General features: G+C 43.0%; 1 protein-coding gene across 3 annotated transcripts; it reads right to left on the bottom strand.

Annotated features, from left to right (window-relative positions):
- Positions 1-576: 576 nt before the first annotated feature.
- On the bottom strand, positions 577-16,689 carry GORASP2 (golgi reassembly stacking protein 2). Of its 3 annotated transcripts, XM_087733102.1 has the most exons (11): positions 16,518-16,651; positions 8,680-8,744; positions 8,094-8,174; positions 7,098-7,301; positions 6,589-6,675; positions 5,986-6,116; positions 5,248-5,380; positions 4,998-5,121; positions 4,549-4,635; positions 2,430-2,525; positions 577-1,632 (listed from the first exon to the last, which is right to left on the bottom strand). In XM_087733102.1, the coding sequence occupies exons 2-11, from the start codon at positions 8,707-8,709 to the stop codon at positions 1,313-1,315; spliced, it is 1,293 nt and encodes a 430-aa protein (XP_087589228.1). In that variant the 5' UTR covers positions 8,710-8,744; positions 16,518-16,651; the 3' UTR covers positions 577-1,312. The 3 variants fall into 3 exon arrangements, with proteins under 3 accessions (XP_087589228.1, XP_087589227.1, XP_087589230.1); XM_087733101.1 differs by lacking the exon at positions 8,680-8,744 and having other exon boundaries at positions 16,518-16,689; XM_087733104.1 differs by lacking the exons at positions 8,680-8,744; positions 16,518-16,651 and adding an exon at positions 14,724-14,742.
- Positions 16,690-24,176: the final 7,487 nt, after the last annotated feature.

Genomic DNA, 24,176 nt, shown 5'->3' on the forward strand with positions numbered 1-24,176 from the left:
GGAAGCCTTATGATCAGCAGTTAGATGCAACTTCTATTCCCAACAGTGATCAGGCACACTACATTGCCAAAAGGGATGACGTAGCTGTTGAGACAGACTCCGGCCTGCTGATGACATGGCTAAAGTTTGCATATGCTTGTAGCAAACACGTGTAAATGAAATTCCAGTAGTACGGAAGGACTGTAGTAGTACAGAAGGACTGTAGTAGTACAGAAGAGTTTTCCACATCAACTGTACCTGATACCAGCAGCGAAGGCTATCACCTGGAGCGCAGCGCACACACCAGTTTATACAAGTGTATAAGCTACAGTTAATCTACAATTTTCATCCTGAACATCCATTTTAAAAGCCAAGTATGAATCATATGCAGGCAGATTTCATGACTCATTGCTGCAACAGATCTAACCGCTAGTGCTGATCCTGCCTGCCATTACGAAGTCTGGCATTCCCTCTTGGATCCATTCCTCTGGAGGGGAGTCCTTTCACAGATCTGTGCTAGAAAGAGCTGAGCTAAAAACAGTTAAATGAGAACTTACACATTAAACAAATAAATGTGCTGTTTTGTCACACGAAGGATAAAATTCCAGGAATTTATTGCTGTATGTATGCTTAATCCATTAGTTTGTCTTACAGTAGTCATGAAGTGCCAAATTGTGTGCTACATTTAACATTTCCTGTATTCCCTTCCAAATGCCATTTTACAGTGGGCGTATGAAAAAAATGCAGCAGCAGTCACAAAACGTGGCTTGAGCATCTCTCAAGAGCTTAAAAATAAAGATTTGTATACAAGCTGAATAACGAGATGTCAGTTAACAGGTCACTCAGCAACTTTAATAGAAACATCTTTAGGTGGAAGTTTTGCAGTGTTAAAATTTACAACTCGGACTAAACATTCTCATCCCCACTGTAGGTAACAAGATACTTGCAAAGAACAAGAAGTATGGTACGTAAATGTCACACGCAAGAACTGCTTCATTTCTATCAGAAGCAAAAATTGCTAATTATAAGCAAGGACAGACCTAGCAGGCTAAGGCTGTCAGCCTATATTAAAAACATATACCTCCGAGTTTGGCAGTGGAATTCTATTTACCACCTTGACTTTTTTTTTTTTTGGTTACATATAAGTACTCTTCCTCCCCTCCCACCACAGACACTTTATAAACCCCCTTTTATTTTTATTATACCTCCATATTATTTACAGGACTCCTAAAGATTAAGTACAAACTAGTATGAAATTAATGATAGCTTGCTCTTCAAATATGTATCCCATGGCTAAATAAATACCAAGCCAATCCAACAGAGTGATCTGGAGTTACGGTTCAGAAGCTTGTGTATCTGTGACCCCAGATGTTTTCTCATTAACTGTGGAGGATTCACTTGATCTGTCAATAATAGTTGCCTTAGAAGTTGGGGTAGCGCTATCCAAGGTGAGCGTAGAGGTCTGTTCTACATTTACAGTAGTGCCAGGGTCGACGGAAAAGCTTCCGGCTTGAGTAATGGAGGGAAGCAAATCTGTAGGCACTGTCGATGCCTCTGTGACCAACGGAAGCAGAGGAACACATTTGGGTGGCATTGATAGAGGCGTTATTCCCATTAGATTCAGAGGCGGCAAGGAGGGAAGGGGTGGCAAACCTAAGAAGAAATAAAAAAAGAAAGAAAGAAAAAGAAGGCAGTGAGCTGCTGCATACCACAGACAGACCCGGAGAGGTTCTGTTTGCTTAAAATTTTTTACCTTCTCTAATCTCCTATTTACTCTTGGAGAGGAAGAAGCTTTTTGAACTTAGTGTGAGCATGATACACGTGCAGCACTGACTCAGCAGGCTAGTTTCCAGCCTGATACTTTTCAGATTTCAGAATAGAAGAATCAGAATAAACTCAAGTTTGCTTCCCCAGAGGACTAGGTATTTAATGCATTAATACTGATGATTAGATTTTTTCTGGCATTCACTGAAACTGCCAGAAAGAAGTTAACAAGAACCTTATTCCATGTAAGCTTCCAGTTTCTTTTTGCTTGCTCCATGTGCACCTTCATCAATTTGGTTTTATTCAAAACCATAAATCTAGTATTAGTTTGTACTTTTGGCATTCAATCAGGGTGCTTCAATTTCCTCATCTAGCATCCAAGACAACACGTCATATTTTCTTCTACCCATAAAACTATATATTTTCATTCTTGGCACAATCTCTTTTGAGATCATAAATCAGGTAATATAAGATGAAACAACTAAATACAGACACAGGTTTAGAATTAGTTTATCTAAAGACATATTCCTTGTCTACCTAATGTGGGCACTACTGTCAACTCCCATCTCAGGCAAACATTCAATTTATGCTCTTCAGGACTCCACCAGATGGCTCTAAATGACAGTGTCAAGGATCATCAAGGAGAGATCAGCTATTACAGTGTTTCAGTTTGCAGAAGCACATACCAGGCTGTATGATTTCTGGAACGATGTGTGGTGCAGGTAAATTAAGTTTGGACAGATCAGTCAGGTTGGGAAGCCCTGCTGGTAACGGCATCAGACCTAAGAGAAGAGTGGAAAAAGTTACAACTGAAAGCTTAAAATCGTTTTTTTCTAACTGCTTCTGACATCTTATTGATCATTTAAAGTATTTTATATTGCTTTACATCTTCATTATCATTTTTACATATAAGAATGCAAATTCACCTGAGTTTCAGCTTTTAAGTTGCACAGTGAAAAAAGGTACCTATTGCAGGAGGTCCGGACTAGCAAACACATAATCCTAACCTTTCAGATTTTTCAGAGGAAAGTAGAATCTTATTTCAAGGAATTAGTAGTTTTGCATTCCAAGTTCAGGTTTTAACAAAGGTAGTTATTTCACCGCAGCACTGTACCAGAAGCCCTCCATTCCTAATTTGAAGGGCAGAAGATAATAACAGGATGAAATACATAGTATTTCTGATCTCTAATATTGATTATTATTAGTCTTTTCTGCTTAGTTCATAACTAGAGTTTAACACAAAAAATATACAGAAAAGGCAAGACAAATTAACTTTGAAAGTCAGGAAGGACTGAAAACAGAAGAGAAACATAGGATGAGCACAACACATGCCCTTCCATCATTCTGTTTGCTATGAAACATCCTTCTGGTCCTGAATTTCCTGTCTTAGAAGGACTGCGTTTCTAGGACAAGGGCTCTATTCCTACTTTGTGTTTAGCTCAGAGAAGGCTAATTCTGAAATAAACTGTTGATACTACAGTAATAAGATAGAGAGAAGTCTTAAAGCAAGGCCAGTGTACACAGATTTTTATTAAAACCCAGTCATCTTTACCTACCTGTGAATTCATTAGCCACAAAGGCTGACATAATCCGACTCAAAGAGCTTTCAGCTCAGCTACAAGCAACTTTGGTTTGAACTTTTTTTAAAATCCAAAAAAGGCAGAACTTCATACAAATTCACTCAAATTTTAAACCTGCTTTATATTTAATACTTACAATTTCACTAGTATGGCCATGCAAATTGCAAGAAATAGTCTAATAGCTTTCAAAAAAGCAATGATACTATTCATTGCTGGGGAAGAAGAGGACATTAACAGAAGCTGAACTTCTTAGTAGTTTGCTATTTTCTCTAAATAGTACAAGATTAAAGTTCTCTGCCCTTGTTTGCATGCACTTACCTCTGCTACACATATTTTCTATGTTAGAGAGCATACCTCCAAGCATTACTTAAAACTTTTGGACACATCTTTACCTACTTGTCTCATAGCATACAAAACAAAATACAACTTCTTCAGCATTTCGGAATGCACGACCGAGTCCTGTGCCAGTGCACCAGTTACACGGCAAAATCCTATATAATCCTCATCTTACCCACTGTGAATAATTCTGGAATACTTGTGCTTGAAATGTTCATTATCATCAGGAAATAATGCACGCCACTTTGTAGACAGACTCTTACTTTTGTTACACCAGTTTAAATTACTAAATAATTCAGAAACAGCAACTGCAACATACAGTTCTATATTGCTAGCCCTCTGTTTATACTAGGAAGAATGACCAAGCTGAGTATTAAAATGCAGTTTCCTAAGATGGAGGTTTTATGGGTGAAAGGAATGCAGAAATAGGCAAGATGTGCCTTCTCAGCTCTTTCTTCTGCCACGATGTCCAAGTGCATAGGGCACACTGGAAACTGTGAAGCTATTTGCAAAAGTATTTTGCAACATACAATTTATGAACTATGGAAAGCAACAATATAGCAACTCAAGAAATGTTGCAAATAGCAAAGCTAATACCTTCCTGAGAAATACTGACTGCTGCGTCTATTATGCAGGGGGCCCTAAAAGGTAAGTGATTGTAAACTTCGTTGCCAACTCAGTCCTCTGTGCTACAGACATGCTGTGCACACACTCCAAAAAAAAAAATTCTTAACATTGTAGAGGTTGTATAGAGATCTTTAACATGAAATGTGTAAGTTGTATGAAGTTATACCCTCCTGCCCCCCAAAAAGCAGTGGAAAAGACAGCTCTTCCCTCGCTCCCGTAAGATTTTTGTTTCAGAAATGTTTTAAGAATTTTACCTACTCACCTGGTAATGTAGTTGCTGGGTTTACTGGTGGCACAGAGGTAAGGGACTGACTGACTTGTGGTGGTAATAATGGAACTGTTGGAACACCTGGTGGAGTATACAGGAAAACAACATTAATTTTAAGCATACAACACTTCAGTTCCCTTCCTCAAGGAGCACAAATAAATAATTGCTTACAGGAGAATTACTATGTGCCTTAACCATAAAATGTTAATGAAGAAAAATAGTATTCTAAATAATACACACTGTATTTCTGATAGCTGTTTGCAATTATTTTATGAGCAGGTAAGGCACAATTACAGTATTCTAGCCTTTGTTGCTGAGAAAAGTTTGAGGAAGAGAAAAATTTATTCTTTCTTCTGCCTTCTATTCAATTGATAGAAACATCTGTAAATGCAAGGAAGACAGAAACCCCACGCATTTCAGAAGTCAGTTACTTCCATACTAACCTGTACTGAGAACATTACTGACAGTAGTTGAGGGTGAACTAATAGAAAGCCCTGAAAGACTCTGTTCAAGGCCTGCTGACCCGGGGGGTAATGTGGCTGAGGGATTAACTGATGACAGCTGAACCTTATTGAAAGGAAAAAAATAAAGTTACATCCTTAGGGTTTGCTTCCACAAGAACCAACAGAAGCAAAAAAGCAATATAACATCATAATCCATTTTTACCAAGCCAAAAAAGTGACTACAACTTACCTCTGTGAAGCCGTCTTTGAGGGGACTGAGAGATGCACTAGGCAACTGTCCTGGGAGAGAAATTTTCTTTCCCTCTTCAAACGGGCGTGTAGGTATCCTATGCAAATATCCATAACCAATGCCACACCCTAGGCTTTTAAAACACGAACATTTAAAAGTCAGTGAAGTGACTTTGCAACTACAGACTCCATCGGCCAGCAATGCATGAATGACTCAAAACGCCAACAAGCTTCAGGATAAGTTCTGTACAACTTTCCCCTCCCTACCAAATGTTGCCTCATTTTCTATGGAGAAATAATTGATAGGAGAAAGCTGAAAGGAAGTTCTGTAGCTTTTAGCAATAAACACTTAGCACAAAATAAATGTCATTATTATTTAAACCAAGCAGCTCTATACAGCTTGGAATTCAACTCATAGCTGTTATTTGCAGTTCTCTTTTCTGGCTACTGCGCAATACTTAGTATAAGAATATACTACAGCCTAATGACTATTTGAAGCCTAATGCAGAAAGCAACCGTTGTACTTCGTGCATTTTTGCACTAGCTAATTTACTGTGTAAATACAGACACCCTCATTAGTAACTAAACTGAGTTTCAAGTAAATACATAATTTTTTATAGCATAAATGCCTTGGATATAACACTTCTTTCCTGTCTTTGTAGAAAACTTAAGCAAGCAGCTTTTAGGCTAGTGCTGTCCGAAAGTTGTCCCGCCCCCCTGTAACATATTGTGCCCTTACCTGCCTTCTCCACCCCAGGCAGAATTTGGAGTAATCACCACTTCCCGACAATTATCTGTGTCTGTGTTGTACACATAAAGTTTTAATGGCTTTGCTTCATGCGTTTCAATAAGGGAAAAGAGATCTTCAGACTGCAAAAGGATAAAAATTAATAAGGGTTTCTTGTCCTTATATTATCATTTGACATTAGAATGATAATCTTCCTAGTCCTAACTTTCTGCAACAGAACCGGGTAACTGCTACGTGTTGCAGTTGTGATAAAACACCAGCACTGCAACAAGGCCAACTTTAAAATGTGCTTTGCTAGTGCAACTCAGAAGACATGCGGCACAACGCAGATTTCAGATCTGCTATTTGAAATATTAATATTAGAGTACCAAAAAATTTTCCATCTGACTTCACGAAGATATTTAAGAGCAGTTCTTATCTCCAGAATTGCATTTAAGCACAAAGAAGAGGCACCATGCCAGAGCTCCTTCCTCTTTGCATTAACTTACTTCCATTAGCACCGAACAGAGACAGAACTGGGGATGTTTCAAGCTGCCCTGGTACAATTTTTTTTTAGTTTGAAAAAAAATCAAAATCCTATTTGTATATGCTTACCTCATTCATGACAGTATCTGCTCCAATAATATAGTCGCTATGAGGTCTAAGTCCAGCTAATGCAGCAGGAGAATTTGGTTCCACCTCCTAGTTTTAAGATGGAAAGTTACAAAACACTACATAACTGCCGGGGTGCAGCAGAACATTTAGATGTGCACATCTAACACAAGTTTTGAGTCAGAGAGACAAACTGGTCAAGTTTTCAACACAATTAGTAGAAGTGTCACTGAGCTAGTGAAACAGTGGCTAGATGACAGTCTCTTTTGATACGGTTACAAGGAGCTCTGAGTATTGTACAAAACCACTGATTTAAATAGAAGAGTTGATAATATACTCACAGACGTACAGTTCTAGTTCAAAAGTCTTTCCAAACCCAAGATCAATGAAGAGAAAACAGACAAATTTGATCTCATGGCTTATGTACCCCCTTGCAAGTTACTTTTCAGTAAAAAGATAAGAAGTTTCACAGTAAGCAACAGTAAGAAAAATACTTGGAAGTCCATACGTACCAAAACATGCCATACATTTTCATTGGCCCCATCGAAGCTGCAGAAACGAATGCTCACGCCCAGCAGGCCCTGTCCACCCCACATGTTGCTGGGGGTCACTGACGTCTCTCTCAATTCCAGTGTTTTGCTACTGTATACTAGCATTTTTACAGGCTTTTCAACATTTGCTTTCAACAGGTCCTTGAGAGTGTCATTGTCTTTATTCTGCAGATGTTCAAACAAGAGCTGGGTTGAGTGTTTAACACAGCAAGCAGCCAGTTCTATAGCACCACTTTTGTATTTCAAAGGTCCTATAAACACTGTGCATTATCAGAATATGTATCTACAGCTATTTTATAACAAGCTTCCAGTCCCTTCACAATTCTAGAACAGAACTCCAGCAAAGACCTGGGATTTCACACTAACAGGTCATGCTTTCCAAACACAAAAGCACTTTAATTAAACCTGTGATACGATGCGCCTTGCAGCTTTTCAGAGGCTTTCTTGAATCCAGCCGTACTGGTGGAAGAGCTTACCCACAGCTGTTCTGTTCCACTGCTATGATGGTTTGTTGTCTCACTACAGCTCTGCCTGAAAACTTTCTCCCATGACTCCTGCCCAGCTAACGGCTTTGATAACAGCTCTTTCAATCAACCTGTTCTGACTGAAATGAGTTTGCAAATTCTCACACAAGCAGTTTTACAGGCAGAACTAGCGGCGGCACTAACACAAGCAGCCAGTGGTGGATGGGTAAGTAGTACTATCTTCTACTGGCGCAGATGTCTGCAGAGAGCATGTCTGTCTGTCTGCATTCTTATTCTCCAGCTAAATTTTTGATAGAATTATAACTACAGGGTGAAGGAAATTAATTTCTGAGGCAGTTAGGCCTTCTCATTTTAAACAAAGGAGAAATATTTTATATACATTTAAATAAAACAAATGCATTGGTTTACCTATAAAAATAAGATTCTCAACACATTGTTTACATTCAGAGTTATAAAACAGCAACACACTTACCAATCTTGAACCATTAATGGACACGATAAAATCAAAGAATGGCTCCAATCCAGCTCTATGCCCCGGCGAGTTTTCTTGTACCTAACAAAGTTAAGCAATAATTTAGCAGAAGTGTACCAATGCTGATTCATAGATTAGAATTATATTTCTACTTGTGCAAACTGTAGTTCTAGAAGCTAGAATGTTTGCATGTATGATTTTTTTCAATGTTCAAATATAATCTTTTGGACCAAAAAAATCCCTCCCTTAAAAAAATACAAACAAAAAAACCCCACAAAAAACCCCAGAGAAACATTTAAAAAGAATCAGTAACTTATAAATTATTGAGGAATGACACAACAGTAGCCACTCCCTGGGACAAGCACTGCTTAACAGCTGCAGCAGATAAACTGTAGATGTTTGTTTCAATAAAGGAGATTATGCTCAAAGGACAAGCTTAAGGAATTCTGAAAAAGTTGGTTAAAAAGCAGTATCTTTCCACAGAAGTACCAACATTGGACCTTGCTTTTTATCTTATGCTTACTAGAGGAAAAGGAGAGTCACATCTGTGTAAGCATGGGGTTGTTGTCTCATGATTAAACCTCACCTGTTGACATTCTGGAGACACAGAAGGCATCTGTACAACCAGTGATCCATTAACATACCAACAAGCTGCAAGAAAAGGGACACGTGCAATTTTGCAGCCGTGGCACCTCAAATAATTCAACCCCTCCACTAGGACAAGGCCTAAGTATTGGATACACGTTGCTCCCAGAAGCTTAAAGCATGCTTTTCATCCCAAATGGAGTAACTGAGAGACATTTTGCCAGTGTTGTTTTTTCACTATTACATGCATTGCTGACAGACAAAGTAACTCCAATATGGCTATCAGATTTTTCCTACAGCCTTTGTAGCAAAGCATATCTTTCTTTTTTGGTAAGCTGATTCATTTTACCCGCTGTTTTTTTTCTTTAATGTGCTACATTCATCTTCCAAAAAGGTCTAAAAAGCGTTACCCTTTACAGTGTGGTTTCTTACATTATGTATTATTCCATTTGACAGAACTGGTACAAAGCTGCTATTTTGTTCAATACTGGTCTTATTCTGCAAGAATTGAGTTTTCTTAACATGACTCATCTAGAATAAAATATTCTAATATGGGAAAAAAAAAAAGCTTGATTACTACTGAAACTGTCCTCTTAGAGTCTATTTATCTCTGCCCAACACATTCACAAAATCAGAGCTTGGAAAAAACTCTGATTACTTGTGATAGCTTTCTGTAACAGATGCCAGAAGCTTGGAACATTAGTGTCACATAACCTAAACATTCATTAAAGAAAAAATAATCTGGCATCAGTAGTTCCAGAGTCACATCACATACACTGATTGCTGTCCAAGATTTGTAAAGCGGGAAAAAAGTATGAAACCAACATTATCCCAAAGTAATAAAAATCACTGAGGCAGCAATAACATGCCCAAATCCCACATTTGTCATTTCTAACTAGAACCTGATGTTTGTCTACAGAGATGCCTCTTCAAGATGCCTGCATGCTTCTTGGAAATAATTTCCCCCAACTGGGGGTACAGATATTCTCCCTGGGTGCCAAGTATTAACTGTACGGAAGCACAGCTCTCAGTCACTAAAGTAACCTGTAGTCCTACTAACTAGATCCAAACTACTGCCTCCATGTTACTTACTCAATCTGTCCGTTCAAGGTGTCTTGCCAAAAATAACTCGAGATCAGATAGCAAGCTGTGTACCAGGCAACAGGGTAAAAGTACCAGCTAAGCTCTGTGCAGCAGACCCTCTGACACTAGCTGCATAGAAACTCCTAGGCACGCTGTGGATGTTGCTTTGAGTGGCCTGTCCCTAGAGCTCATTTTTAACTTTAGATATTAAAACTTTCAATAATGTAGAGCTACCTCAGAACAGCCTCCACAGAAAGAAATTTTGGCTTATGAGAAAAGCCACAGAGAAGCTAAAACATGAATTATTCTTCTCAAATGTAGAAAGCATTTACTTCCTAAGTTGGGTACTCGAGACCTTCCCGCCAAAGAAAGGTTAAACGAACAGTTTCATGCAAGCAGAATTAAAGAACTCTGGTTTTCTATGGACATGCTCCATAATTGCATTCTCAGGCTTAAAGTTTCTCTTGTAATTAAGTCATTCAAAACATCCTCTCCTCTGATGTGGTTTTTCTAGCAGCGAATGTAGGATGAGCTTGTGCTGTTTGTTGGTCTTCCCTCAATTTAAGGAGGTGATGTGATGATACTTCAACAGCCTCTCTCTCATTCCACCTATTGCATGTGACAAATAAGAACTTATATTTTGTGTTTTTAATGAGCCCGACATAAAGGCTTTATACCAAAATGAAATCAGCAGATGGTTTCAGAAGTTACTGGGAAAACAAGAATTTTAAAGACAGAACATGTCTTTCTGAACTTCATCGTTAAAAATCAGTAAATCCAGCAAAATGATACATTTATTCAGGTAACACATCAGATTGTTAACACTGGATATATGTCATGGCCTTGAAATTATGAAAAGCCAGACTTCATTCAGCCAGTAGGACAGCTGCAAAAGCAGTCCTGACATGGTCCACTCTTTATTCAGAGACTTCCCTCCATTTCCAAATGAACTTCTTAAAAAAAACCAAAAACAAACCCACAACAGAAAACCCCTACACCCTGACACAATATCCCTCCCCCACGACCTCCGACAGATTACATCCTGTGAACCAACAGTGACCAGTATTCAATAAGGTAATCTTTTGAAATGAAAAGGAGTACCTACAATAAACAAGAATTACATATGTTCAGCATCCATCAACGTCAAGCTTGCTGACACCTGGGACGTATAGATTTGGTATTCTAAGTGAATTATTTACAGTCTGCCCCGAACTGATGAAGGGACTGTGAGAGTTTCCAAGTTCCAAGCAATTAGTTTGCAGAAACTATCTTCAGATGTTGGAACACCTTCCCCCAAATCCATCACAATCCTGAACATCTCTGCATGGTTTGTTTCTAAGTGGGCATGTAAAAACTACCAAGAAGCTGTACCTAAGAGAAATCAAGCTCTTACAGCTGCATCCATCATACATGCACCTCAGAAGCATGTAGCCCCATCCCTTCTGTCATCACATTTCCTCATGCTGCCACGCACAGGTTCAGTCACAAGAGGTTTCCTATTTCCCTAGCTTGTGTGGGCCCAGCGTCACTGACGGAAAAGCATTGTCATGCCTGGCAGTCCCAGAAATGCAAAACGGGACTTCCGAGTTCATTCCACACGAAAAGTCTCCTCCTTAAAGAGGCGACCCGCTCAGCCCTGCACAACAATCACACTGACCCCATACAGTTTTTATGTCGCACCACCTTATCTTCAGCCAGCTACCTGCACAAATCATCACCATCACGCAGTGCCGAACGCACCACACGGCTCTCTGCTCAAAGCTCTGGGGCCACGGTTCTCTTCCAGGAACTACAGCAACAAAGGATAACCAGGGACCTTAGGAAATACAAGGGCACAAACCCCCTCTTTCTTGTTAATGATGGAAATAAAGATTCCATGTATACATACATGAACTCTAGGCCTCCTGAGCAATGTGGCTTTGTGCAGCTTTGCTGTATGCCCCAAGCAGGCATTCAGTAACTCGCCTTTGTAATCGAGTAAGGACTGAGAAATAATCAAGTAATACCATTTACAGCAGATGCCACTGCAGGCAAGATACCATCCACAGCAGCTTGGGAAGCCTGATTCTCTCACAGCCAGCTGTTACTTCAGACATATAAGTTACAGACACCCGTGGGTAAATGCCACGACTTTCTAACAGTAGAGCAAAACAGTGGAACAGACTACCTGGAGAAGCTGTGGAACCGCCACCACCACAGCTTTTTAAGAGCAAGCAAAGAAAACCTCTATCACGAATGCTGACTGGCAGAAGGCAGAAAAGGGCTGTGACTCTGTCAGCCTCGTACGGTGCTGCAGGACTCCAGTTTCTCACTGAGATCACAGCACTCAGGCAGCAGGGCTGCTGAGCACATGGATTACACGCTAATTATTTCACTTTTAATACACTGTCAAGAATTAAACAGGGAAAAGGTTTCAAGAACAAGAAACTAATTTTAATCTGCATTACTAAAAAGACTAATTTTTTTGGTAAATACATAAAGTTTCTCTTTGCAGAACACCTTTCCCAACACTATCACTCTATGCCTACACAGTATATATTGTACATCACACATTATAAGGCCGCTCAGCAACACAATGATCACAAATGTAAGCCCCAAGCGAGCAGTGCTACAGTAAACAGAATCAGGCACGGAAACCCTGATTTTCAGAGGCAGATGAAGGCTCTCACCACTTTTGAAAGTCAGATAACTTATGCCAGTGTCCACTTAAACTTTCGGAAGCTTAGCTGCAAGCACTGAATACACAACTGTTAAGGAGCAAAAGCTCTGAAGCTATTTCCCGCCCCCCCCCCCCCCCCCAAGAAATGCTTCCTAATATTTACTTTATTACCAACAAAATGCTGAAAGAAGTTTTTCTGTAGTTCTTCCACCTGCTCTGTAATTGGTGATAAAATTTCATTATGTATCGTGTCTAAGCAATTCCTGTTAGGTCTGACAGAATCTATTTTATTTCTGTCAGCTATTTTAACACATTACACAGTATAACTGTATTGAATTTCCTTATGAAACACCCAGTTTTCAAGAGAAAAAGCTTTATAAGCTTTTTGCAAGAAAATAGATTCCTTATACGGAGCATCAAATTTTATTTTAGCACAGAGAATTTAACTTGAACTTTTAAAACGTGAGCCTCCCTTAAAAAATAAGTCATTTCTTTATGGCAACATTTCACTACAACAAACCGAAGCACTCGAGTAAAAGTTAGAAGTCTAAACTTTGGGCGCTGCTGTTCAATATCTTTTAGGGACAACAGCACATAATGCAGCAGCATACAAATCTCGCACAGATAAAAATTCTTACATCATCTATTAGTTGACGAAATTGTCAAGTCGTTACAACGGCCTGGGCAAACTACAGCAGTTTTGCATTGCTGAACAAGAAGGAAGTTTTCCTTCGCTCTGTTTTGAAGAGCAGAAACAAATGCATACTGAGCAATACATAGAGTCAGACAGTTGCTCTAATCAGCCACATAACTTATGTTACAGGAAACTTAAGCAGGAGGAAAACAAACAATGGGAAAAATTCCTAGAGGCAAAGAGCATTGCATGCTACCAGCCTGGGAGGTACTAGTTAAAAGAAAGATTTATGAGCACATTAGATGAATCAGTAAATGGAAGTCTAACAGCAAAAGCACATATGATGAATAAAAGTGTATCCCAAAGAATTTTCCAACAAGTGACTTGATTAGGTCTACCTATGAAGAGACTAGGGCAACAAAACAGTTTGTAACTTTCTTTCCCTCTTAAAAAGAAAAAAAGGCTACATTTCAATGCCTAGAAACCGCAACAGTGCAATCCGCAGCAACTTTTCCTGTCAAGTATGCACGTGATGAAATCGCTGTCCTTCGACAGCGCTTCAGTCCTGGAGTGTTCCTACTACGAGTGCACTGATAAAGCTCACAACGAAAGCGATATGGCACTGAATATTAGCAGGAGCAGCCAAAAAGATTTAAGTAATCTGCAAAAATTACATCAGAAATCAACGATGGTATTGTTCACCTGCTGTACGTATTCCTGCTCCTGTTTGAAGCGAGCAGAACAAGAGACTCGCTACCAGTTTTGTAGAGAGGGAGCGCGCAGAGTCTAAAAGTCTCACTGGAGGCAACAGCCTCGGTTTGCTCATCCCTCTGGCAACTTGTACTTGGCTTCTACAGTCATTCTGAACAATGTTAATTCATTTGTTTCATGGCCTTTTAACAGATATTTTTCATTTATCTGCCCTACCCAAACAAATTCTTCCAATAACTGAAAAGATCTTCTGACATTTCTCTAGTTTTCCAACAGCTAACAAAATCTTAAGAACAACCACTATATACTATTTACAGAAGTTTGGCATTATCAAAGAAATCTGACCTTATCTGAATTAGATCTGTAACACTGATAAAAGGAAAACGGCAATAGTCTTTCATTCTCGTTTATCTGATCAAAATACTGAGCTCAGAAAGAAAGTCCACTTTAGAATAATTCAGAGGAAAATAGCAGTATTGCTCGACCCTGAGTTCTACCAAAGGTTGGTCCATGCAGATAGAGCATTTGTGCAGAGCTCCTCCAACAGCGTGAGCTGAACACACCTGTCTAACAAACTTACCAACTGGAAAATTAAACTTGGAAAAACTATAGAGGAAAATTCTAGTCACTTGTATGCCACATGCATTTCAATACAAACACTCCAAATTTTAACTGTGAATTCAGAATTTTTCTCTACTCTGAATCTACACTCCCAACTACATATAAGCACTGGCCTAATTCCTGTTAGACTGGGAGCATGATGGAATTTAAGATGCCTGTCCACAGGAAAAAAAAAAATAATCGGTCGCTGTCGTGGCATCTGAAGATATCAGCAAGACGCTAAAGGCAGTGAAAAAATAGAGACATCTACCTGCTTAAGGCAACAGGCAGGTCCTTTCTGCATTTAATGTAAATATGGCTGTCCTCTCAGAAATCAACTTCTTCAATGTGTACCTACCAATTACGTTGACAAAGACTGGCAATCAAACACTGCCACTTCAAGTCATAGCAAAAACTTTACAGCCAAAGGGTGCCTAAATGAAAACAAAAGGTCCCAAATTCAAGCAAGGTTACAAGAAAAAATGAGTAATTATACTTCATCAAAGAGATGCATCTCAATTTACTAACGTGCTTTAATCAAACAGCAGGAACTGATGAATCTGACATAACTGATATTCTAACTGCAGAGTAATTACTGATATTACAACCCCCAAAAGTAAAAAGCACATGATATTTATGCTATAGCATGCTAAAAAAAAAAAAAGTCTGCCACTTTTACGAAACCGCAAAAGTGATTTTTGTGGGGGAAAAGACAAAATGCATTATCATATATTAGTAACATTGGATTGTTATATATTAGTAACATTAGAAGGGGGAAACAAAGACCACCATGACTTTAGCTTATACATAAATTTTAACAGACGAATGTTTGGATTTGATCAGAACGTCAGCGTTTCCTTCTCAAAAGCATTACGCAGCATTTTTTAACACTTGAAAGATGTCGTCTCTTCTTGTTTCACCACGGTAGTCTACATATAGTTGTAGCTCACTGCTAGCATGCTGGATCAAGTAAAGAAGTACTAATTCACACGAGTTGAGCTCTTGTGCTCTTTCACATGTCTAAAACATGGGGCTAGCTCTAGACAGAGAGCTGAGCCAAGAAGGTCCAACGCCAACAGAAAGCTAGCCCAGCACGGTGCCCACAGCAAGGGTACTCACGCTCCAGCTACAGCAGCAGAAGCGCTGTGGTGCGGGCACGGCTATTGGTAACTCCGGCAAAGTTACTGCATCGCCCAGTGCAGCAGATGCCAGGACGCAACCCAGGTACCCTTCCTTCTGCTCACTGCACGTGAAGCGTGCTACAGGACGGGCTTCCAAAAGGCTGCTCACAAGACTTCTAATGCAGCCTACCAAAATATTCTGTTGCGCACAGAACCAAAATTTTGTGGCCGCAGCGCGAAGAAAAGCTGTGTAACTCGGAAAAACAGCAACACCGCCGTCACTGCGAACGCCGGAGAGCAGCGCCGGCAGGTGTGACGCCTGTCACTTACATACCCCGATCTAACACCGCTGGAACTGCTGCCGAGGGGCGATGCAGCGATCAAGCCACAGCCTGACGCGTGACCCAAGCCGGGCACGCAGCGGGCCGCGGCTCCCACACCGCGGCTCGGACGCGGGCAAGCTCGCCCGGTAACAGCGTGTTCTGGGGGAGAAACAGCCTTTGTCGGCGAGGGCTGCCCGAAAAGCCGCACCGCCTCCCGCCCGCCGTCCCTCTCGGCCCCTTCACAGCCTGAGGCGCAGACGGCGCAGCCCCAGGGCACCGCCCGGGCCGCCCCGACCTCTCCAGCCGGGGAGCGGCGGCCCGGAGAGGCCGCAGGCAGCTCCGCGCGGCTGAGGCGAAGCCTCGGGCAGCGGCAGCGCGGAGCCGAGCCCTGCCGGCGGCCCGCCCGGAGAGCCCCGCCCGGAGCGGCAGCTCGCCTCCCCGCTCCGCCGGGAACGGCAGCCCAGGCCCCGCCGCGGATCTCGCCGCTGCCAGGAGCCGCGGCGGAGGCCCGGCCGCGGGCCCCGGGAGTCCCGGCCGCCGCCGCCGCCGCCCCAGCGCCTCCCCGCCAAGCCGGGATCGCGGCGGGGCCGCCCGGCCGGGGGAGACCCTCGGGCCGCTCGAGCGCGGACCGGCGGAGGGAGAGGCCGCCGGGCCCGGGGGCCGCCGCCGGCCTAACGGGCACCCCGCCGGCGCGGCCGCCGCCCTCACCCGCAGGACGTGGTAGCCCTCGGTGCCCCCGCCAGGGATCTCGACGCTCTGCGAGGCGCCCATGGCCGGGGCGGCGGCGGCGGCGGCGGCGCGGCTCCGCACAAAGCCCCGCGCGGCGGGGACGTGGCACTCGCGGCGCCCTGCCCCCTCCCGCCCGCCTCGGAGGGGCGGGCGCATCCCGCGCGCGGGGCATGCCGGGAGGCGGCGCCCCGGCCGCGGCTCCCGCCGCAGCGCCCCCTGCCGGGCGCCCCGGTACGCAGGCCGTACGGCGGCCGCCGCGGGACAGATCCCTCCCGCCCGGCTCCCGCGGAGGCGCGGGCCGTACGGTGGCCGCGAAGGACCGAGGGACTGCCGCTCGTCCCTGGCGCGGCCGCGCCCCCTGGCGGCCGAGGGCGGCTCTGCCGGGCGCGGCTCCGCCCGCCCGCGCCCCCCGGCCGGGAAGCGGCGGCGGCGCTGGATAGGGACAGTTAATTACTGTACATTAGCATTGATTGTACTAACAGTGTATAGCAAATGGGGGCAGAGAACGTAAAGAGGCCAAGCTGGGGCAGGCGACACCTTCTGCTGCCTTCCCGCATCCTACCGCTCCCTGTGGAGGTCGAGGCAAAAGGGAAAGACCAGCGAGCGCGGGGTGTGGTCCGTGGCCGTGGGACGGAGCTGGCCCGGTGGGACAGGACAGAGCTGGCCCGGTGGGACAGAGCTGGCCGAGTGCTCCAAAGCGAGACGGAAGCATCGGGATCGCGTGAAACCAAAGCGAAAGGATTCCTGCCTTGGTACAGAACAGCTTGGATGAGGATCGCTGCCCAGGAGCGGCATTTTGAACTACCCTGTTCCACGGCACGCATCCCCTCGCAGACGTTAACAAGACAACGGGACAGATCCTCATTACAGATGCGCGGTGTGCCGTGACACACAGCAGGCAGAGATCTGCCCTCCGGCTCGTCTGTGCGGGGAGAGGCACCCGCGGGTGAAACGCACCGTGCCTCCGGCATTAAAATCCAGTCCTGAGCCAAGCCACTGCTGCGGTGTAGCTGGCGGAGGTGGACGGTGGTGGGTCAGGGACTATGGTGAATCTGAGGCTTAGAGAGTCTCTGTCTCTCCGAGAGAGTCCCTTGCGCATGGAAGGCCCCAGACAGAGCCTTTGCAGAGCCTGCCCACGCCAACCAGCACCTCCTGGCTCTGGTACGACAGATCTCCAGAGAGCGGTGACCTCTTTAAGGAGTGCTGCCGTTGCTGGTCATTTACAGTAACGCAGAAACTGCATTTGGCAGTGAACTGGAACACAGCGTTAAAGATCCTCAGTTGAGCACAGAAAGGAAATTCAGATTAGCATGATCAGAAACCCATACCTCACTTCTTTTGGACTCATTTCCCTCTGTATTATCACCGTGTTTTACTGGTTACTATTAAAAGCCTCTCTGTGCTGTGCTTGGGGTTTACCCCAGTGCTGCCCGCAGAGGTGACCGACCCCCTGCCTGTCCCTGGCCACCTCACCGTGCCCAGGTGTTTCCAGCGGAGCAGACAGCCCGTGTTTCTCCAGGCACTCTCGTCAGGCATGGCCAGTTCTGGGTTGTGTCTGCACGCCGGTTTGGGCATGCTTAACATCCCTGCACAGTGTCTCTCCTCATCAGTACAGGAAGAAATCAGCTCTAGGATACCAAGAGGCAGCAATACAAAGTAAGAAGGCAAAGTGAATAATACATAAATAAACTATAGCTTACAAGAATTTCCCTGCTCAATACAGTATGAGAAATTTGTTACGGCGAGCTGATAAAGTAGAAGTCACACAAACAAGGCTGAAAAATATACCAGCTTAAGCAAATCTTATGCTTCCGTGCACATGCCATTTAGATTCGTGAGGAAAATCCCAGCCGTATTAATTTGTTTCTTGCTGTTAGAGGTTCGTGACAGACAGCAGTATAACACAGTGTGATCCAGGGACAGCAGCTGTGGTTCACCACCCTTTATCCAAAGCTTCCTAAAGGATCCATAGCTGGTGGCAAACTACCACCCGCAGTCGTTCTTTGGCTCTCTTCTGGGAGAGTGGCTCCTGTATGACACCCCTCCTTATGCTGCTAGGTAGGCACTGTCGATTTCATGGAGTGCTTGTAGGCTTCTGTGGCCATGAGGCAGATGCTAGCCAGGTGTTGTCCTCCTGGCTGACTGGCTCTGTGATGGCGGCCCCTCCTTTGTTGAGAACAAATCCATGGGTGAAAACCTTCATTTGGTGAAGGCTTCTCTAGGGTATATTCAGTTTCATTGCCTTGCCTTTGAGTTACTATTGCTGTGTTAAGAAAAAACCCCAACAACTCAAGCAACACTGCAATAGGTTGCTTCTCTTCCCAGCCAAAGCCCCATAAATTCCAGAGCATTTTTAGACCACACAGTAAATTTCAGTGACAATTCTGTTTCCCCAGAGATTATGAAGTGAGTGGCTCTGGACCTGATAAACATTTCATGAATGACAGGCATTTCCTAGTCAGGGTTTATGTTGCGTCAGATGTAATAATTGTCCATGTGCTTCATTGAAGACACTTCAGCGTGTTGCATACCTCATCCTTAAAACGTTATCTTTCAGCAGAGGTTACTATAACCTGAGTACTACATCACAGAGAAACGCACTGTAAAATACCTCTTAGACGCCCTTTCCCATGTCACTAAAGATTGTAAAGAAAATATATGAACTTCGATTTCTTTGTGAAAAAAATGTGACTTACCGCAAACTTGATACTTCTGTGCACCAACACCAGAACCAAAAAGAGCAACAGTGCTTTGCCATTGAAAACTCGCCATTTTGATGAATATGTGCTTGAAAATCCCTGATGTGAATACTAGTCTTTCACACACTTCCACCTGGCCTCCAAACGTGTAAACACCTTAAAGCTGGGATTGGCTAAATTGCTCAGTGCTCATTTTATGAGCCTAACTTCTAATTATCCAGTTCCCAGTAAGTGGCAAATCCAAAACCACCACGTACAAAGTAGAAGGTGAAGAAAGCCCGTGTCACTGGCAGTAACACTTTTGTGGCTGAATTCCGCCCCTGTGACCACAGAGAGGCGTGTGAGGGGCTGAGGAGGAGGTAGAAGCACCTTGGCAATTTGCAGCAGCTATTGCATCCAGCTGTTTGTGAAAGGGAATATGAATTATATCTATTCTGACTGCAGTCGCAAGAGTGAAACGTTGTCAAAGGAGGAATGTTCTTCATGTTTCCTAAAGGTGCTAGTGGGGAAACAAGGTGACAGAGATTTTGCAACTCCATGAGTCTGCTCAGACATTTCACCCTCTGAGAGCCATTCAGTACCGTTGCATCAGTAATCAGTTTGTCTTATTCTCACAGAAGCAAAGAAATTTCCCTCTTCCTCAGGAGATCTATAAAAATTTCATGCCTGCATGTGGTGAACCCAGAAATGGGCAGCCATATTTTGTTCTTCTTAATCACTCAAGTCAACCCCTTTAGAGAAATATCAACCTGGCCCCTCTCTGGAGACATAAACAACATGCATTGCTGCAAGACCTGTGATGCTTTTTCTTAGGCACTTTTGCCTTACCACAGCGTCTCAGCTTTCCATCAAAATGCCATCACTCTTTTTGGGCTGGGTCCACCTCGGTGAAGAAAGACGTTCTCTGCAGACATCCATCGATACCCATTAAGGGCTGAACCACCAGATTTATCTAAGGAAAAATCTTTGAACGTGGTCCAATGTCCTATGACAAAAGGCTAGTCTGTAAAGAAAGAGAAACATTTAGAACCCTCTTTGATGAAAAAGACACAAAACTTATCTGGGAAATAGGGAACAAGATTGCCTGAAAGTATCACTTAAGACCTAATGACAACAAACTCCATTTGCAGAAATTAACTAACAAATATAACCTACCTGTTCCTCTCTGTGTGTATCCTAGCAGCTGCATTTCAAAAGTAATTAAAGTTAATGAGCTGTGCTTTGTGGTAGAATCATGAAAACCTAATTGGCAGAATTAGTTGTGAGATAGCAAGTGCATCTTCCTGGATAACAACATGTCATCATTTCATAAAATAATAATGAATTTAATACATAAATCAGGGCCCTTCTAATACGTTAATAAAATAATGAAGTAGAAGGCACACAGGTGCAAATGATGAATTATTAGTTTGGAGACTGCATACCGTTGTCTGAGTAAGATGGATGGGGAAGTGGCCTTCTTGAAACTGTCAGCTACGGCTCTTGGCTAAAACCCAATTTGCAATAGCTGAAACGGCCACGCTGCCCTTTGCAGAGAATGTGTTGCAAACGCTTTCCCTCCGCAGAGCAGGGTATGCAGTGGCTGAAGAAAAGCAGCTTTTTCCCCCCTCCTTAAGCCCCTCTGTATTATTGGTGCTGGGCAAAGAGGAATAAATATGGACAGAGAAACCCGAGCACGTGTAGCAGGAAGGGAGCTACTGAAATGCAGTGTAGAAACCAGCCTGGTTGACCCAAATCATTTAGAGGCTAAGACAGGCAGAAAATGACGATTTATTGCAGAAATGGCCTTAAGCTCAAACACAGACAAATACACCAGAACAAAAGCTTTTGAGGCATTATTAAGAATCAGTAAATAGAATCATTTTAATTAATGGGTGCCTTTAAAATTAAATTAAATTAATACTGCCAGTTATGGGAAGGCCTGCATCTCCAGCAGATAAAGTAATAAAAGGAATTGTCCCAGTAAGCAAACACTAAAAGGAGATAGTTTTAGGCAGAAATAGAGCAACAGTGTCCAGTGACTAAGAGGACGGGTCATAAGATAGCTCTTGGTCGTCACATTTTTTTATCCCTTAATCAATGGATGACCTCATTCACTCCTGCTTGTAATGTATTGCCCAAGATGAGGATTTGCAGGTCAGAATACCTACTTGTTGAGCCCGGTCTCAGCAGAGCAGGACTGGGATTGGAAGGAGCCATAAAGAGTCTGATGTATGTCTAAGAACAACTCATCTGTTAGTGGTGCCTGAAGACATTTTATCTCCTTTGCAAGCATACAGGGAACAAACTATGGCTACTTGGAAGGCATCCACCTGGCCGTGCACCCTCAATACTTAGAACTTCACATTAGTAGGAGACATAAAGCATAGATCCTTCAGCTCTACAAAAAATGTAGCTCGAGCTTGCACAAATGGCTGGGTAAATGCCTGCTGACACAGAAGCTTTACACCCATCTGTTAGGCTGCAGGAGTACTCGCATACACTCCCCACAGTCTCAGTTTAGGAGCAGTAGGTGTTTTGGAACTGAGGTTATCTAATTAAAAAAAAGTAAGGTAGCGATGGTCAGCATGTGTGCAAATGTGAGAGGTGTGAGGCTGAACCTGTTCTTGACCTGCTGCTGGGAACAGCTGTGAAAAGGCCAGACCATGTCTGAAATGTAAAGAGAAGTTAATAGTGAAGCACTTTGAATGCAAGCCAAGCAGTAGTGAGCCTCAGACCAAATAACCTCCTGAAACTAGGCAGGCTGTGATTAAATACTACGGTCTGATGCTCTGAAAGTTAATTAAATACAGGAGTAATGTGGGGCTTTTGTAAAGCTGTTTGTATGGTCATTAGTTGCTATGCAGCTGAAAATGGAATGAAATGCAAGGGAGGAAGGCGCTAGCTGGCCAGGCTGCTTTCAGGCATAGTCTTCCCAGTGAGAATGCTGCAGGGCTGGTTCTCCCCTTGTGCTCCACAAGGCACAAAAAGACCACTCCAAACTCCGAAAGCCTAGTCTTGACCGCTTGACCTTTTTTACCACTATAAAAATCCATCAATTTTCATTGCATTATTGCTGATTTACACTGATGCACAAGGGAGGGGAAGCAGTTTCTGTGAGATAATTAGGAGTGACTCGTATCCAGCAGAGAAAGAGCTGGAGCTAATCTTTTAACTGAAGACTCTGACTTGATAATACTGCGACATGCAGCAGCTTCCTTGTGTCAGTGGGAGGGAAGGGCCAGTGTCAGCAGCATCAGACCTAGCGCACTGCATCTCTGTAAGGGCAATGCTCAGGTGGCAGATAGCTGGCAGAACTGCTCTCTGCTTTTCCCCCAGAGCTCCTAGCATGGGCACGTATTAGAGATGTAGTGAGTGTTGTCATGCTCTGGTTATTATCAGAAACAGTTGCTCTGGCTGCTGTAATTTGCACTGAGGACTGCAGATGCCATCGACAGAGCAGAGGGAGAGGGATTGTGAAGGTAATCTACAGCCCTCTTCCCCAAGTGAGTTGAGACCAGAACCAAGGCATTTATTTCAGAAACCAGAAACTCAGCAAAACTAATTTGTGGAGGTGCTATTAATAGGCCACAGGAAATTAATGAAAGCTTGCCTTACTTTGACTCTTAGAAGTGACTGACTTGGCTGTAATATGGGTTAACTCTGCCTGTCTTCCCAAAGCTGCTGAAGGCCCGGTAGTTCTGTTTGAGTTAGATGCTGGTAAGTAGTTTTCATACAAATCTGTAAGGGGCACAGGTTTGACAATTAAAGGCATCGTAGTCATAGGTTTCTGACAAGATGGCTTTTTATACAATCTTTATGTTTGCTGTGGCCACAGTCGTTTCACCTGAGTCTGTAAGACTGTAGGTGAAACTCCAAAATAGACATCTGCTCCTACATAGCTCTGAAAATGTGTGCCTGAATATTGGAATGGGCTTAGGGAAATCAATCTCCTCACTCCTCTGCCTCCAAAAGTTGTTACTCTAAACTTGCAGTCCTTACTCTGGCTTGTCCCATTTCGTATAGCCATCAGACCCTGATTTCTGGCCTAAAGGATAGTGCTAAGCATTTTTATGGAGTGTATGACTAAGAGCAGGCATAATAGAGGAGAATGACCTTTAAATACACGTATTCACAATAAAAGATGCATTGGTGAATGGTGAAGAGAAGGCACAGAGTTAATGAAAAATGTCAGAATGTTTCAAGGATTTGCTTGATTATTAACTAGGAAATAACACAATATACATGAAATCACAGACAATAGGTTTGCTTCACTGTTAAAAAAGAAAAGAAGCCCCTTTAAATTTATTGGGTTGAAAACAGTGTTCGTAATAGAAACACTGATAGAATCTTAATTATAGAAGCAATTGCACAGACTAAGGTTCTGGCTGCCCAATTTAGGAATTAGAATGCAAGTATTTAAGAGGCTTAATAGGCCTGCTACTATTCAGATAGCAGCTGGCTTTGGGAGTACTGTAGCTAGGGATGCTGCAGAAGAAGGGTTCATAATGGAGGATAAATTAAGTAATTTCCAACCACTTAATTACATGATACTTACATGCATTGTCAGTCATTTTTAACCCAAGTGGTCAGCCTAAAGTCTGGAGTTTTAGAAATTGCTTACAGTAAGAGACTTGGATGATAGTCAAGGATTTGCCGCTGCAAACCTTTTTATTTACCAAGGACATGTTAAATCCTGTTTTCTTAAACATAATAAATCAAACAAGAGAAATGTTTTTGCTCACAGAATCCTTTCTGCAGTGTGTCTTGGCTGTTCAGTACTTTGCACAGTGATATGTACTATTTCAGCTATAGTTCTATAAAGGGCTTTAAATTCTTCTTTCTTAAATTAAGAAGTCAGCTACACTTTGCTTTACCTAGAGTTTTTCTAGTCTCCTTTATCTGGAGTTCAGATTGAAACATAAATGACAGACACTGGTACACATAAACAAACAAACAA

Source organism: Nipponia nippon, unplaced genomic scaffold (assembly GCF_047370975.1).
Source record: "Nipponia nippon isolate SJK-2023a ecotype South Korea unplaced genomic scaffold, ASM4737097v1 scaffold_5, whole genome shotgun sequence".
In the NCBI taxonomy this organism is placed as follows: domain Eukaryota; kingdom Metazoa; phylum Chordata; class Aves; order Pelecaniformes; family Threskiornithidae; genus Nipponia; species Nipponia nippon.

Coding starts and splice junctions, on each gene's coding strand:
- GORASP2 (XM_087733101.1), bottom strand. CDS start 16,580: ATGGGCGCCTCGCAGAGCGTCGAGATCCCTGGCGGGGGCACCGAGGGC. Junction 5,122..5,247: donor TCAAAGACGGCTTCACAGAG/GTAAGTTGTAGT, acceptor CCTTTCAATAAG/GTTCAGCTGTCATCAGTTAA. Junction 1,633..2,429: donor TCCAGAAATCATACAGCCTG/GTATGTGCTTCT, acceptor ATTTCTTCTTAG/GTTTGCCACCCCTTCCCTCC.